General features: G+C 45.1%; 1 protein-coding gene across 1 annotated transcript in view; it reads right to left on the minus strand.

Annotated features, from left to right (window-relative positions):
• cadm2b (cell adhesion molecule 2b) overlaps window positions 1-17658 on the minus strand; it is a gene marked incomplete at both ends in the record, with an annotated part of 425499 nt that overhangs the window by 57170 nt on the left and 350671 nt on the right. Inside the window, 2 exons of the mRNA XM_084328310.1 lie at window positions 2214-2351; window positions 7855-8007. Coding sequence (XP_084184436.1) covers window positions 2214-2351; window positions 7855-8007 — 291 coding nt within the window. The remainder of the gene's footprint in view (window positions 1-2213; window positions 2352-7854; window positions 8008-17658) is intronic.

Below are 17658 nucleotides of genomic sequence, written 5' to 3' on the forward strand. Positions count from 1 at the left end.
GGGAACATAGGGCCTAATTTTCTTTTAAATCTTAGAAATGTGGGAACATAGGGCTGTGGGACTATTGGGCTGTGGGAACATAGGGCCTATTTTTTAGAAGAATCTTTTGCGCTCGTCACCAACGCAAGAGACACCGGTATCGAATCCGGCTGTCAGCGTTGCCTCCGGCTTGGGCCGGCCGTCATACTGACTCAATTGGCAGAGCCAGCGGGAGGGGAGTCGATGGGCGGTAGTCTGATCGTTGTAAACAACGACTGCTACAGGTCGGTCAGGGCGCCTGCACAGCAAAGACAGGAAAATGGCGGGGGCAGTGTGAGCCTCCCACACGTTATTCCTCGTCAATGAGAGTCCGCGCTGGCAGGTGAAAAGATGTGACTGGCTGCCTCCACATGTATCGGAGGGGACATGTGATGCAAGGCTTCTATCCTCCCTACGACCGGCCAGTGGGGGGCACATGCGAGCAGCGATCAGGACAGGGGAGGGAGAATTGGCACAAGAGGTAAATTGGGATGGGAGAAACATCACAGAAAAAGAAGGAGAAAAAGTAAAAAAAAAAAACAAGAAAAAAAAACAAGAAAGTTTCGAGGGCAATATCTTCTGACGGAGAGAGAGGGACAGAGAAAGGAGAGGGAGATCACTGTGCCTTTTGAGACTGACAGCAGGCCTGGTTGTGATGCTATGTGCCCGCTCACCGCTGGCCTTTCAGGGAGCTCACGTGCACGTCATTTCAACAAGAGATCTTCATATCACAGCCTCCCTGCCATCCATCACGCCGCCGCGCCGGGCACAGACGCAGACCCACGAGAAAATGCTCCCCGCCGCTACAAATCTTCAATAAAGAGCAACTGTCACATTCAGTCTCCTCAGAAGCAGTGGATTATATTAAAGAGCTGCAAACAGCATAACATACCGTAGTGTCATCAAGTCAAGGCTTGGGAAGCTGACTGGGGAAGGCCGTATCTAGGGGATTGTTCTCCTTGACGACTGTGTGTGTTTTTGGCAGGGGGGGGGGGGGGGGGTTGGGGTTAAAAGATGATTGGGAAGTCTTGTGAAAAGCTGCCACAGGAAAATCTCGTGACCATCGTGGGAGAAATCTCAACCTCCTCCCAGTCCATTTTTGTATGTTTTGTACGTTTGTATTTCATAATTGAAGTGATGTTCCAAGGATGACGGCCGGTGTCCATAGCGATCCGTAGCAACTGTCTAAAAATGTTTACGTGTCCTGCACTTTTGTTTATTGTTATTGTTAGCCGCTTAAAGGAACGTGCCAACGTCGTCATGGGGAATGCGCCTAAGATAGATACCGATTGCCTCTCTGTGCGTTCAGTAGAAAGCTATCCGGCTGCACGCTAGCCTAGCTTAGCACAAACGAGTGGAAGCAGATACGGATCAAGAGGAAATCCGAGAGGACATTTCTATCTGACTCTTGTCTGACTTGACTGACGGTAGGCGCATTTCCCATAATGTTGGCACGTTCCTTTAAGAAAAGCTAAATAGAATAGAATAGAAATACTTTATTTATCCTGAGGGAAATTCAGCAAAGCAAGAGGGAGAGATTAAATGCATTAAAATGCATTTTAATTATTAAAACCCTTATTTGTCACCAACCAGGAATCACTTCAGTCCATACAAAAGCATTTGCACCAGCGTTTTTTGTTTTTTGAGAAATTAGAAGTTGGAAGGAATTGGAAGGTTATTAGCACTGGGATATGACGCATGACTCTGGGAAATAACAATTAAATCCTTACTGTAAGTGTGTGGTGGAACAGCCAGGGAGCTGTGTGGAAGGTGTAATTGCATCGCTTCATTGACTTTCACTAGCATTGCATGCAAATCCAAATGAGACAAAATGACCCCCAAATTAGAACAAATGAGAGAGGCTTCTTTAAAAAGAAACGTGTAGAGTTTCCCTTTAATCTCCACACACAGTGTGCACCTTAACGCTCCCGACGCTTGTACGATAGGCTATTTTTACGCTGTCTGAAACCACAAAAGAACAGTAGTTCGCTTCGCTTTCGCTGGTTTCAGTGGGATTGTGGCCATTTATTCCTACTTAACCATCTGGCTTCTAAATGGGAATAGAAAGAGTGCCCGCGACAGAACGACAGAACTAATGGATCCAAGAGGGTAGACGTGGCTTTAGCGGCAGGGAAAACATCACTCAGGCCAACTGCATCTCGTGGCAGTGTGGGGGTTCCATGTCGTGGGCTTACCTTGAACTTCCTTGTCGTTCCTGAACCACCTGATGTGAGCGGCGGGCTTGCTGCCAGAGGAAGTACATGTGAGGGTGATCATGTCCCCTTCCATGGCCGGCTTAGTGAATCCTGTGATCTCCGGTCTCTCTGGCACTCCTGTGTTCAAGGGAGATAACATGTATACATACGGTCGTGTCAGTAGTGTGAGGAGGACAACGTATCATATGGACTACAGAGGCTGGATGGATGGGAAGCTCCTTTCCTAATAGAATAGAATAGAATAGCCTTTATACACTTACACCAAGATTAAGAACTCAACCTTTTAAGGTGCCACACAATAAAACACACAAGTACACAGTTATCAAAATAACAACGTTAGGGTGCTACACAATAAATCACACTGTACTCAATTATCACAGCTACAGACAGTTGCTATCAGTCAGGATTTCAATATGATAGGTATGGATCTATTGCACTTTGTGAATAGAGGAATATAAATATATAGCACTTAAATACTTATTGCACAGTAGTGGGGGAAGAGTAGAAGAGGGTGATATGGATCAGTGCATGTTAATATAACATCTCCTTTGCTACACTATAACAGTGGTTCTCAAAGTGGGGTCCGGGGACCCCCAGGGGTCCTTGTGGGGGTTCCAGGGCGTCCCTAAGCAAAATGAGTTAAAGGGGAACTATCTTATAAATGGCCTTTTTCAGTGTTTAGCATTGTTTCCTAGCTATATGGACTTATATTAAAGGGGCTATGTACTGCTATTCCTAGCACTATTTGGGCAACTTTACACAATTCCTGTTAGTCTATTGAAGACATTTGTAAGGTTAAAAAAAAAAAATGCATTGTTTTATATTTCTAATCAAGTACTCAAAACCATCATTTTTCAGCCTCAAGAAATCAGGCTGTTATGGCCTGGCTCCGCCCATAAGCACTTTGAGTGACAGTCAGTCCACAGTCTGCACTGGTAGAGGGAGGGAGGGAGGGGGGGGGGAAGAGAGAGAGAGAGAGAGAGAGAGAGAGAGAGAGAGAGAGAGAGAGAGAGAGAGAGAGAGAAAAAAAAGACAGGCCCCCTCTCTCCCTCCCTCCCTCTCTCTTCCTTTCTCTCCCTCTCAGTGATGAGTCCGCGCGCGGCAGAGAGAGAGAGAGAGAGAGAGAGAGAGAGAGAGAGAGAGAGGGGGTGGGAGAGAGAGAGAGAGAGAGAAAAAAAAGACAGGCCCCCTTTCTCCCTCCCTCCCTCTCTCTTCCTTTCTCTCCCTCTCGGCTCTCGGTGATGAGAGTTTGCGGCAGCTTGTGTTTTTTTTTTCTTTCTTTCAATCTCCCGCCGTTTGCGGGTCTGTGGCGCGCGGCCGGCAGGTACCCCCCCCAAGTGCCCCCTCTCTCTCCATCTCTCTCTCCCTCTCTCTTCCTTTCTCTCCCTCTCGGTGATGAGTCCGCGCGTGGCAGAGAGAGAGAGAGAGAGAGAGAGGGAGGGGGTGGGAGAGAGAGAGAGAGAGAAAAAAAAGACAGGCCCCCTCTCTCCCTCCCTCCCTCTCTCTTCCTTTCTCTCCCTCTCAGCTCTCGGTGATGAGAGTTCGCGGCAGCTTGTGTTTTTTTTTTTTCTTTCTTTCAATCTCCCGTTTGCGGGTCTGTGGCGCGTGGCCGGCAGGTACCCCCCCCCCCCCAAGTTCCCCCTCTCTCTCCATCTCTCTCTCCCTCTCTCTTCCTTTCTCTCCCTCTCGGTGATGAGTCCGCGCGCGGCAGAGAGAGAGAGAGAGAGAGAGAGAGAGAGAGAGAGAGAGAGAGAGAGGGAGGGGGTGGGAGAGAGAGAGAGAGAGAGAGAGAGAGAGAGAGAAAGAGAAAAAAAAGACAGGCCCCCTCTCTCCCTCCCTCCCTCTCTCTTCCTTTCTCTCCCTCTCGGCTCTCGGTGATGAGAGTTCGCGGCAGCTTGTGTTTTTTTTTCTTTCTTTCTTTCCACTCGCTGTCTAGTCTAGGTAGAATGGGGGCGGGCATTAGCTCCAACCACAGAGCCAATCACATCACCCAGCGGCCGTATGACGTATATCGGCCGTTCAAATCAAAATGGCCTGATTTACTGGAGGAGGAAAGGGGCTGAGCTGAAACAGAGCAATCCGCCAATATGGTATTTAGACACTAAAACACATTGATACGAACTCCTATTACTATAATACAATGCTAGAGACTGAAAAATGACATTTATAGTATAGCCCCTTTAATATGATCTATGTCTCTAATTCTCATATTGGCGCATTCTTCCAATTCTCCTCTCACAATATTCACCCTCACTGAACTGAGACATCTGAAAATGTGCTGATCTGTGATGTCAGAGAGACTCAGTTGCATGATAATGTGGCTCCTCAGGCACCAGGCTCCACAGTGGTTGGAGCCCAGCCTCAAAACGGCTTAAGATCTTGAGGTAGAAAAATGCTGTTTTTGAGGACTTCATTAGAAATACAAAACAATGAATAAAATAAAATAAAAAATTACAGAGGTGTTCCATAGACTCACAGGGATTGTGTAAAAGTGCCCAAATAGTGAAAGAAATTGTAAAATAGTTCCCCTTTAAGTTTCACAAATATTTTATTCTCTAGAAGTTAGCCCAATGAGAGGATGTATAAGAATAAATATTAGGATTATAGGTTCAAATTCAAGTTTCAAGTTTCTTTAATAGTTGTCATACAGAAGTACAGAATACTTTTATACAAAATGCTTCTTACTGTTACGCTCCAGAGACTGTGCAAGACAAGATAAGTATGAAATAAAATAACATAGTATAGCATGTAAATTAGAAGTAAAAAATGAGGTCACAGTGTTCAGTATAGACATATGTACAATGTTCGATGCATAATAGACGTAACTGAGTTACCATATAACAATATACTATGCAGTGTACTAATATACAATACTATATAGTGCAAAGCAGAAATGGGATGAGGTACAATTTAGGTACAATTTACAGTAGGTGTACGAGTTGTAGTGCAAATCCTTTATCAATAAATATAAAGTGTGTTTGTGTGATCTAAAGTGTGGAGAGTGGGTGCTGCAGTGTGTTGTTTGTTTAAGTGAGTGTGTGCGTGTGGGTGTGTGTGCTATGTGCAATTGATGGTTGTTGCATAGTGTTTATTGTTCGTTGAGCAGCCTGATGGCCTGGGGATAGAAGCTTCTTCTGAGTCTTTCTGTGCTCGCCTTAAGACTCCGGTATCGCTTGCCTGACCGCAGCAGTTCAAAGAGGCAGCTGGAGTCCTTGATGATTCTCTTCGCTTTCCCCCTGCACCGCTTGTTGTAAATGTTCTGGAGGGTGGGAAGCCCCCCTCCAATTGTGCGTTCGGCTGAACGTGTCACTCTTTGTAGTCTGCTACGGTCTTGTGCAGTGCTATTCCCAAACCAGGAGGTGATGTTGCCAGTCAGGATGCTCTCTATTGTACATGAGTAGAAGTTCCTAAGGATCTTCTGACTGACTTGGAACTTCCTTAGGCGCCTGAGGAAGTAGAGGCGTTGTCGTGCCTTCTTCACAACACTGTCAATGTGTGTGGTCAATGTCAAGTCCTCGGATATGTGGGCTCCGAGGTACTTGAAACTGTTCACTCTCTCAACGGTTTCAATCTCCTCTGTTATCTCCACACCTACGTGCATTATAGACAGTTATGGAATCCTGGACTCAGTCACATCTACTGTAACAACAAATATCTTCTCAGATGGGGGTCCCCTATGACAAAATCATATTAACCCTTGTGTGGTGTTAGTATTGTCGTTACTCACTCAATGTTCGTGGGTCTGCTGGACCCAGAGCATTATTGGGATTTTAAAACAATAAAACCATAACAATGTATCTAAAAATACTTAACATATGTTAAGTTTATCTAATTACTAGACATCATATATAAAATGGTAAATGGCATTTATATAGCGCTTTTATCCTAAGTGCTTTACAATTTGGTTCTCACATTCACTCACACATTCACACACCGACGGCGGAGGCAACCATGCAAGGAGCCAACCTGCTCATCGGGAGCAGTTAGGGGTTAAGTGTCTTCCTCAAGGACACTTCGACACGCTGCCCGGGACGAGCAGGAATCAAACCGGGAACCTTGCGATTACCAGATGACCACTCTACCTCCTGAGCCACTGTGACCCCCCCCCCCAATATATGGTTAATATTTGACATTTACCTCTGCTAGATCACATTTTATTATCAATTTGTTTTCTGTAATAAAATGTGACATGAATGGAATAAATCATGTTTATCTTGAAAAAGATAAATGAAATAAGGTGGAGGCAGACAGTGAAGGACCACAGTGAACCTTTTGTTTAATTTGACTATATTTACTTGTTCACCTACAATTCCTTGCAAAGTCTGTACTCAATGGCAGAAGTGTTCAAATCTGGCCTGCCTTTGAGGGGCTATTTCTCGGCTTCAATCTTCTAGAAAAAAGACTGTTTTACAATATTCAAATGAGCACATCATCTTCAAACATTCTCAGATTTCAACGTATGACACATCATTTGTACTTTCACGATAAAAAAATCTGGACAATTAAAATGGAGACGTGGCCACAATCGCTGGTCAGGGACACAAATGTGTTCTTTTACATGTTCTTCACAGAAAATGAGCCATGGGCAATGAGTCTCAGGTTGAAATTATTAATTGTATAATTCCTCTTTTAGTAAAAACTGAAAATGGGCCCCACAGACCTGGACACCACACAAAGGGTTAAATGGGGGGTCCCTCACCTATTACCTATTGCGTCCTTGACCTGAAAATGTTTAAGAACCAATGCACTAGATTAGAAGATGGCTGGGAAGAATCTTGATATAAGGGATGAAGAACGACAATATATGTTACAAAAACCTTATTTCTGTTAAAACAGTGACATTTCGGTCGCTATGATCTTCGTCAGACAGGTAATTTTGACGAACCTCGACAGTGACAATCTTGAAGCTGGTTTTGCTTTTGTTATTTAGATACATTTTCATTCCATACGCTTTGTGACAGGTATTTAAAAAAAAATGCAGTTTTAAGACAATAGAAAGCAAGCTTCACATCATTTCAGACTCATTTCATTTCGACTCATTCCAACCTCCAGTTTCTGAAAATATCCGATAACACATAGACCTAAGTTCAGCCAGTTGAAGGCATCCCATAATATTTGAAATGTTTGTCTATTTTCTTTTCACCAGACACAGCACGATAAACTCACCATACGCCATTTATCCTGTAAGTACTACCAGACACAAGCTGGCTCATTAGTTTGGCACCCCTTGGTTTCAAGGATGACTGCTTGATGCTAGAAAACCATCTAACAATGCCAGAAAACACATTTAGGGCAGCTTAAGGAGAACACAGAAACCCTTTTATTTGTTTTCAATAATATGACAAGTGGCAAAGAAAATTTGACAAATAGACTCAAATTTAAAATGCAAATGTATCTTTTAAAGGTAGAATCCTTAACACGGTCAAAATGCGACCTCTATAGTCATGTTATTGTCTCAATAACAAGCCCCACTTGTTATTGTGCTTTGTAAAAAAATTCGCCGTTTGACCAACATTGCATATTCTACCCATAAACTCTAAACGCAGTTAGAGCTATAGGCGAATTAGCCGTGTGTAATTGGCCCATAGGGTGGAGATGGTGCAGAGACGGATGTACTCACCCAGAACGGCGAGAAAGGCCTTGGTGGTCTTGACAGGCATGGTAAAGAGGGAGCAGGTGTACTGGCCCTCGTCCGACAGGGTGACGTCACCGATGGTGATGGTAAGCTCCTGCCACGAGGCCCGAACCAGCTCGATCCGGTTGTCCCTCAGGGCTGCACAGAAAGGAGAGCACACAGAGTCACAACAGAGCCTACCATCTTTAACTACCCACTGTGACCCACATGTAGGTCGTTGGGAGTAAACAACCCAGTCAGCGGGTGTCCCAGGGAGACGTCCTCCTCGCCCCCCTCGACTGTGGATTTACATTTTGAGCCGAAAGCACAAAGGGCCATTTTGAGAAAGCGGCATCTAAAAATGTGACCAGACATCCGTTGAGTTGATAATCAGGCGACCTATTTGAGATCAAACAGCTGCTCTGAGGATTTCCGCTTGTGATTTATATATTTTTTTTATCAAATTTTTTTCCCATTTCTATTTTTCTCCCATCCCAATTTCGTATTGTCCAATTCTACCCTCCCCCGTCTCGAACGCTGTTAGGCCATGCCTCCCACAAGCCGGCTGCAATGTGGACGAAGCCTTGCATCACGTGTCCCCTCCGGTACTCGAGGAAGCAGCCGTCGCATCTTTTCACCTGCACAGCGCAATCTCTCAGCGTCGGGGGTCTGCGTGGGAGGGACACGCCGCCCCCGTCGCTTCCTGATTCTGCTGCACAGGCGCAACAACCGACCTGTAGGAGTCGCTGTCCACAACGTCCGATCCCCACCCATCTGCTTCCCACCCCCTAATACTGCCAATTGTATTAGTATGAACGACCAGCCAAGCTGATAGCAATGCGGAGAGCTGGGCTCGAACCCAGCGTCTCCTGCATTGGTGGCGAGCGCCTTGCCCACTACACCACCTAGCCGCCCGCTTTTGATTTCAATTACATGTCGAGCATTGTGAACACACAGCTGCCACTAATGTCATGACATTTGTATTCATATGATCACTTGATACACCGCAGATGTGATTATACCCTCTTATAGGCACACTGTAGGCACCGCCTTTGTGACCACCGGTATGAACAGGCAAAACCTTTTGCCCTGACCTTGCACAGGTATACCATTACAGGTATAGCGGAAATCCTGAACGTCGGTAGCAACTTATTATTATCACCGTCGTTATCATTATTAATGTGTAATGCAGTAATGTAATCTGTGTAGTATAACCTTCAGACCTGCCTCGTTATTTCTAAATAACTTTCATGAAGTTAAAAGCCGCTGGCATGATCTTTCATGTTCATTTGGGTGTAACTGGGCTGTCTGGGCCCCACCTATAAGTAAACCATACAGGAAAAAAAGGTAATCCGGAAACCTGTCATCTCCTATACGGCGTTTCCAAATGCAGAATCACCTGTTCCTACCAGCGGTCGGCCACAGGGGAGAGAAAATAAAGTGCTCTTCATTGAATAAATTGCACGTTCTTAATCCTCCCTCCCCTTAGGGTTGGGCAGCTCTCTCCCTAGGCGCTCTCGCATCTGAAGTAATTTTTAACTCTATTGGGTTCTATTAGACAGGGCAGATCTGGCACACTGTAGCAGAAATAGGTCTTGATTATGATTTAATCAGCGTGCTCAATTTGAAGTGTTGCCCTATCAAGATAAGGACAGTGAATATGCGTCTGAAAATGATTAATGACGTGCTCCCATTTGTATTTGATTTCGGCGATAAACGTGCACAAACACACGCGAGAAGCAATTAAATTAGACGGGTTGATATGGGTTATTAGATTCATGGACATAGGTCATTATCAACAGTCTTCCTCTTTGGTCTTAATTACATGGTATTATTTTCCACGATGATCATCACATAATCACACAGACAACACATATATGAGCTGTAAAGATCTTTATGATAGTAAGACATTTCTTATTAGCGAGTCATTATTCAAGAATACAGACTAAATCAAACAAAACAATCCTTCAAGCTGGTATTAAAATGGAACACATCGTGCCTCAGAGAACTAGCTTAATATGTGCTTTGGGTCTTAAAAACAAACAAGAGAGGCTTTTTTTCTTCTTCTTTTTTTTCTGTTGTGAACTGCATCCTGAAACAATGTCCTTTGTAGCTAAACATCCTTGGAACACCAAAGAGCTCCGGAATGCCCAGAGGCTCTAGCTAGAAGACGGCAAACCCTTTGGTGGATGGATACAGTGGAGAGAGGTGATGGGGTCTAAGGAAAACACTGTGCAGGAGCTCAGAGATATGGAGCTGAGACCTGGGGGGATCAAAGCGCTGGACAAGACGACACACTTCCTCTGGCCCCCGTATCCTCTATCTCTCCGACGCACAGAGGGAAGAGGGGACAAGCAGGGGCAGAGCGGGCTTTTGTGCCCATACTCCCCCCTGTTTCTGGAGCACCAAACAGCACCGTGATGTTGATAAGCTTTTCTGACAGCGGAAAAGGGAGGGGATTAGTAGGCAAATACCCAGGGCTTATTTATTTTCTTATTTTATTTCGCTACAGTAAAAAAAAAAGAAAACAAATCTGATAATATTGAAAGCAGAGATGATTTTGTAATCTATGATGTCTTTACAGAAACCACTTACAATTAATATCCCATATTCTACCTCCCAGTATAACCAATGCCTATATTAACACACCTATTACCCACATCTTGACACAGATTGCTAACTCGAACCAGTATTGACTGAGAATCATACTCAACACACGAGAGAGGTACTTAAAGCCAAAATTGTGTGTTTAACAACTGGAGTTATAAAGGCTATGGCGGCCACTGACAGAGCAATAGGCCGGGCTGTACAAAGGTTTGAATAACCTGAAGACAAGCATTTATCTATTACTCAAACGGCACAGGGTCAGCAGGGGAACTAATAGCAGCAGCATTCTGCCCAGGCCAGGTGCCCAGATTTTTGGACAGATTCGTCACAATCAGCCCCAAATGCCAATGGCTGACAAAGCTCTTTTCCTGGTGCTTTAAGAAATCAATGTGATGAAAAGGCTCATTCCCCCCACAACCCCAGACGGCGATCCTGTGCCGTTCATTCTGCTTTAGAAGGCAGCATAAATCTGCACCTTGACCTTGTGCGTGCTACAGCCTTGCAGCGTGGCAGCTTAATGTGCACTACATCTCGTCAGATGGAAGCCTTACCAAGGCTGTCTCAAATCAGTAACACTGACACCCCCCCCCCCCCCCCCAGGGCAAGGCACAGTCTCACTACTGCCCATTGATGCAAAATAATGTTTGCCTTGTTTCCCGGACACTCCTCTGCACCGCGGTCCGTGTCAACGGAGAGAGAGGGCGTTCTGGGGGTTATTGCCCAGGAGAACCACCGACTGTATGTTGGTAATGGTTATTTCGGAGGCGCAAGTCCACGCGAGTGCAACGTGTTTGTACCTGTTTCACATTAAACTATAGCAGAGATGGCAGACTGTTTTGACCAGCTAGTTCTGTCCCCCGGAAGGCAAAGCCCAGAGGCAGGGATTCTGGATATCTGCTAATGACATGGCACGAACATGTGGCATTCACCACTGCATTGAGCAGAGGACAGATTTCCTCTGAATTGAAAACTACAGATCACTTTTTTGACTCTCGAGACAGGACGGGACACTTGACGTCCATCCATTAGTCTTGGATGCCGAGACACAAGCCTAGGGCTCTTCATGAGTCATTCAAAAAACATAACAGTGTTATTATGTTCATGAGGCTGAGCCTCAGATTTGGCAGTTTTTATTTTTTTCCCCCGCAGGAGCTGTTGCCACTTTGAGCCAAATGCGGAAAGCGGAAACGGGGACAGCAATAGCTGTCCTTCAGCTGCTACACAGGGTCCTGGCACCCCCCCTACTCGCTCAAGCCAGGGGCTCCACTCTTTGCAATTAGAGTGTGTTTTGCTGCTGGCTGTGCCTGCGCAGTGACTGTGTTCCAGGCCTACTGGTGCAGGCAGGGGGGCTCTTTCCCATCACACATGTGGCTGCAATTAAGAGCAGGAAAGGGCCTTGTTCCAGAGGGCCATTGTTCCTGCCTGCTCTCTCAGAGATCCCACAGAGCAGATGCTACTCAAATTGGGCTCGTTGTCTGTGCTTGAGGGAGGGATGGGGAGAAGCAGGTATTCTCCCATCACCTCAAGCGTAGTTTCTGCCCGGGACCGGCAGGGGCCAGCGCTGCAGATGAGCATCTGCGGAATCTAATTGGTTTGCTAGATCGGAGCGTTAAGAGTCATCAGGAGAAGTCTAATTGGCTGAGCGCACTGAGGGTTTCAGGCTACGTCACAGGTCACGTGAATCTAGTGTTGCTGAAGAGTCCCATCTAGCACCACCAGCAACACCTATTTTTAGAAATACATGCTATCAGCTCTTTGTGTGTTGTGTGCTAAGTGGGAGGAGGCGGGGCTGTTGGCCAGCATGTGTGTGTGTGTGTGTGTGTGTGTGTGTGTGTGTGTGTGTGCGTGTGTGTGTGTGTGTGTGTGTGTGTGTGTGTGTGTGTGTGTGTGTGTGTGTGTGTCTGTGTGTGTGTGTGTGTGTGTGTGTGTGTGTGTGTGTGTGTGTGTGTGTGAAACGTTTCAACCCCCATAGTGTGTGTGTGTGTGTGTGTGTGTGTGTGTGTGTGTGTGTGTGTGTGTGTGTGTGTGTGTGTGTGTGTGTGTGTGTGTGTCAGCACGGGGAGAGAAAGAAAAACACTCTTTGTTTGTCAACATGCCAACGGCTGATCAGAAAGAAAAGCTAACAGTCGTCTTTCATTTAGCCTACCTACTATTGCTAGAATGTAAATGGATGTCAATGGATTCCTGTAAGAAAGGAATGGCATGGAATGCGAACACAGAAAACAGCCTCAGACGAGCAGTGGGTTAAACTTATGGATTACTACTTTGTGAGGCACTGAGATGGACACCAGCCCTTCGATCACGACCTCAGTGACATGCCTGGAAGTTAGGCTGCCCACGACGAGGAGCGACCACTGCTTGGAGACCCTGGTGGCTGAACCACAATGAAAAAGGCCCATGGGTACAGCTGTAGCTGTGAATAAAAAAATACATATTTTGCTACTTTTCACACCTGAGGAGATAATAAAGAGAGGCCAGAGGAAGGTGATGATCAACGGTAAGAGCTGGTTATTTAAAGGCCTTTGACTGGAGAAAGAGGGGGAGAGAAAGAGGATGTAGGGTTACTGTTGTTAGCTATTTAAACCATTGCTGGTGACTAACTGTGTGTGTGTGTGTGTGTGTGTGTGTGTGTGTGTGTGTGTGTGTGTGTGTGTGTGTGTGTGTGTGTGTGTGTGTGTGTGTGTGTGTGTGTGTGTGTGTGTGTGTGTGTGTGTGTGTGTGTGTGTGTGTGTGTGTGTGTGTGTGTGTGTGTGTGTGTGTGTGTGTGTGTGTGTGTGTGTGTGTGTGTGTGCAATGCAGTGCTTTTTAAATGTACGTTTCAAATGTGTTGGTATTATTGTTAAATCTATTTATTTTGTTACTTTTGTATGTTCACATGCAAGTTTTTATCTGAATGAATGTATATACAACATTTGTTGATTGTTATGTTGGTTACAAGTATGTTTACATGCAAGTTGCTCATTCACATAATTTAGGCCTATGCCAACTCTGTCAAACACTTTTTTATTCTCTAATTTGTATACCACTGAATATAAATATACTAATTTATTCAAAACCTTTATTTTGGTCAAAGAGCCTATATATTGTGCATATATATTGTGTATACATGAATGTGTGTGTGTGTGTGTGCTCAACCATGACCACAATATGTGCACAAGTGAAACTTTTTCATTAAGTTGTATAGGCTATCAATGAGCGTACACGTGGATGTGGGCATGCATGTGAATATGGGCATGCACGTGGCTGTGGGAGTGTACATGGGAGTACACGGAAGTGCACATGGGCATGTATATGTGCAGTCCCTTATTGATTATTTGGTTGGAAGTAATGCTAACAATAACTATCCTCTCAGGTGGAAAGATGGCCACAGATCATATCAACAGCCAATAGTTGCCTTCAATATCCTAATCGCTCTATAATCATCATTAGTTAAATCTCCTCAGACATATCTGCCAAAACGGAAAGGTCCAACCATAAATAATACCAATCCCAGACCATAAGCATAATCGGCTACAATGTATATAGTTATCCTAGACTGGCAATGTCACTAACTCCCTCGCAGCTCTTGCTGCTCACTAATGCAATGTGTGTCGCTGAGTGATGAAGTTACACGATTGGGCGACTGGATCAGGTGATCGGCCAACGATGTCACTGATAAACAAGGAAGTGGAACTGGCCTCAATTTCGAATATTGACCATACGTGGTCCAGTCATAGACTAGGACAGGGGTTGTCAAACTCAGTTACCAAGGTTTTGAGGGCCAGACACATAATAACACAGGAAAAGGTACATTATTCCTGAGGTCACTAACTTCATTGGTAATTTTGTTTATCTATATTTGTGCATACAAGCTCAATATGTTGTTAACATAACATATTCTCCGGTGCCTCAATGAATACAAGGCTATTTGTTTAATTAAAGGTTTGAATTACATATATTAGGGTTTAATTAATTATTCACACACAACAGTTTGTAAGATTAGCAATTCTAGGCTAAACTGGTCCTGGACTATTGGAGAGCTACGTAGAATACACACACACACAAACTATCTCTCACCTCAGCTTTGGTCTTGCGCAAAACCAATTATTTCCATGTTTCTTTTTTTTCAGAGTAGGTATGATGAACTAGCAATAATTCACTTGATAAAGTAAAATTGGATGCAACCTAATAAGGCCTGAGTCGAGTGAAAACGGATGAAAGAACGTAAATAAATATAGAAGGTATAACGGAAGGCTAAATACTGGTTCCTCCTCTGGTGGCCCAAAAGCAGGGATATTCACCAAAACACGATGCAGGTGCAGATAACGTGTGTGTTTGCTAGAAAAGTCGAGACTTTTGTGGCCGGCAGAGGCGGCGGGCCAAGATGAATTGAAAAGCACATTCATCTGGGTGACGCAGTTCAGCTAAAAGCCCACTCGTTTCTGGATAAAGTCAACCGGTGCAGCCGTGGCCACGAGACGCTTCTTTCAGTGATTTTGACTGCAAGCTGGAAGGTCAATGGCACTGGAAAGTAAACAGAACTTTAAAAGTACAATGTTGGGGCTTTGCATCCTTCCACATTACACATGACATGGCATCTCGAAGGAGCAGGTGTCAGTCCGTGTTAATGGAGACTCTTCTCTTTCCAAAGGTCACCCCGAGCACTCTGACTTTTCCCCCAGATAAAAGAGGTGAGTGGCACCAAAGAAAAATGAAAGTCCAGACTTGCTGGTTAAACCTGTGATATGTCACCTCCGCCTCGATCACAACTTACATTTTGGACGAAAAATGGTCCGCCTTCACACCTGAAGCTGATTCTCGTCACTCAGATCGATATCAAGGAACGGGTGGGAGATGGGTGAGGAGGTAGTATTCTGGCATGCAGGGAACACGTGGGAAGGAATCCCAACCTGAGTGTGGTGTATGAGCAAAACGGCCACCACGTGAATGTGGTCAATAGATTAGATTCCTAAGAATCATAAGAAAACCAAGCCACGGGTGAGTGTCTATCGCAAAACATTCACCACACGATCACCTTCAAATGTTGCATGTTTACTACGATGGTGCCGGTAAATGCGCTTTCACTGGTGCTCGACACAATAATTGCATACTTGGTAATTATCCCTGCATTCTCCAGGCCTAATGAATGTTTTAATGCTCACATCAGGAGCATTCATTTGGTGCGTAACAGCATTAAGCCAATCAAGACCAATTTTCCTTTGTGACTTTTATGATCCTCGCTGAATGCCCCTACTAAACGTCATGAATGATGAACCAGAAACAATTGGGGAGTGGACTGGAGATTAGGTATATGGTAAATTACCATGGAGTTTGCCACGGCATACACTGCACACTTCGAGCTTATCTTCTCTTCTGTAAGATGTGCACGGATCAAATGAACAATTCCTTATTATCTACCTTTGCCATACAGAATACCGCTTCCCATTAACTGAATTATTCATACTGTACACAACAATATCTGACAAAAGATCCCGCTTTTCCATCCCATCGGCCTGTAAGGAATCTCATTATCGCCCTCTTCACAGAGTCACTGCTTTCGTGGTGTCCTTTTCCTTTCACGGGAGCCAAAAGGGAAGTAAATCACAATGAAGACGGCAAAGGACAGTTCCCGGTCTCATTTGTACTGTTCACTAATAATAATTCATAGCCCGGCAACATAAAACGGCGGATAATTCTACAGAAGACATATGGTCCACATCGATTCCTCAGGCAGCGGCAGCTCCCGTCAACGATGTGAGGTGGTCGGCCGGCCTAACGTGTGAATGATGCGTCTCAAGCCATCTGTCTCCTTTCCGCACGGGTCCGGAGCGCCGGGACGCAGTGGCGGTGGGAACGCTCGCGCGGCTTGCTCGCCGGACCGTCCGCTCTCAGCCGCGGAGCAGCCTGTATAGCCTCCGCGGTGGTGACAATCTACCAAGACTCTCTATGATACATAATGGATGAGGAGGAGGAATGTGCCCAGGCAGCCAGTTGGCAAGATATGAGAGGAGGGCAATGTTCAGCTTCAGACAAAATGTGCACCGACAGTCCAACCCATATGGATCGGCTTTGGTATTTCTAGCAAGGTTAACACTCTGTTAGAGCTCCACCTGCTCTGACTATAGTCTCTAGAAGGGGGGGGGGGAACACTTTCCTTTCATTTCCAGTCTCAGCCGTGATACCGTTAAGCCACAGAGCTGTCGTGGAGCGTGACGCCTAGAGACGGGGCTGCAGCCAGATGTCAATCTGTGGAAAGCACAGTCATTTCCACCGCCGCCTCCCATAGCCATTATTCTGCCTTCCTTCCACACCCCATTTGTGTGACTGGCGGGGACAGAGCGGCATATGCGGACTGTAGGTCACCACTGATTGACCTATCTCGAACTCCGCCCCTCTTTTCTTGATCCTCCAATCACGACTGTTGCTTTCCTCGGACGTGGAAGGAATTAAATGGAACGAATTCTGTGTGCCTAGTGGTGGCCGAACGGCATACGCGGACTGTAGGTCACAATTGATTGAACTGTCTCGAACTCCGCCCCTCTTTTCTTGATCCTCCGATCACGACTTTCATCGGACATGGACGGAATTAAATGGAACGAAGTCTGTGACAACACAATGACCATTACCATGGTGAAAATTAAATCAAACTATGTTGCTTTTTTGTATAAGGGCTCTCTGTACCATATGTTGAAACGGTGTGTGAATCTGTCCAACACTGTGCTTATAGCGCAGATTGAGTAAACTGGAAGGTAATTACTACAAAGTATAAAGATGTTATATTGGGAACAGGACATCATCACTGTACATATGGTTACAGTTATATGGTATTCATTGTGTTTGTGATTCTCGTGCAGCTCACAAATCCTCTCTCTCCTTGACTGTAATTGCTACTCTGTGACTTTTTAATTTTCTCATGCAAGAGACCAGAAGTTAAATGGAACAAATTATATTCGGGGCAAAGAGCAGATTTTGTCTTACTTTTCCCAGCAGCTATCAAATGAAATTGACATGATACAGAATGTTGCTTTCCCCCCCACTTTTAATTATGTTTCTCTCTCTCTCTCTCTCTCTCTCTCTCTCTCTCTCTCTCCTTTCTTCCCTATAGCTATTCAAGGGATATAAGAGGTCATTTTAATACTGTATTTACTCTTTTACTATTTCATATCAAACTCCAAACATACCAGACAAACGCCTGTATCTTTAATATGTTACTTGAGGGACAAT

The sequence above is a fragment of the Notolepis coatsorum genome, assembly GCF_963971535.1.
Source record: "Notolepis coatsorum genome assembly, chromosome: 1".
Taxonomy (NCBI): domain Eukaryota; kingdom Metazoa; phylum Chordata; class Actinopteri; order Aulopiformes; family Paralepididae; genus Notolepis; species Notolepis coatsorum.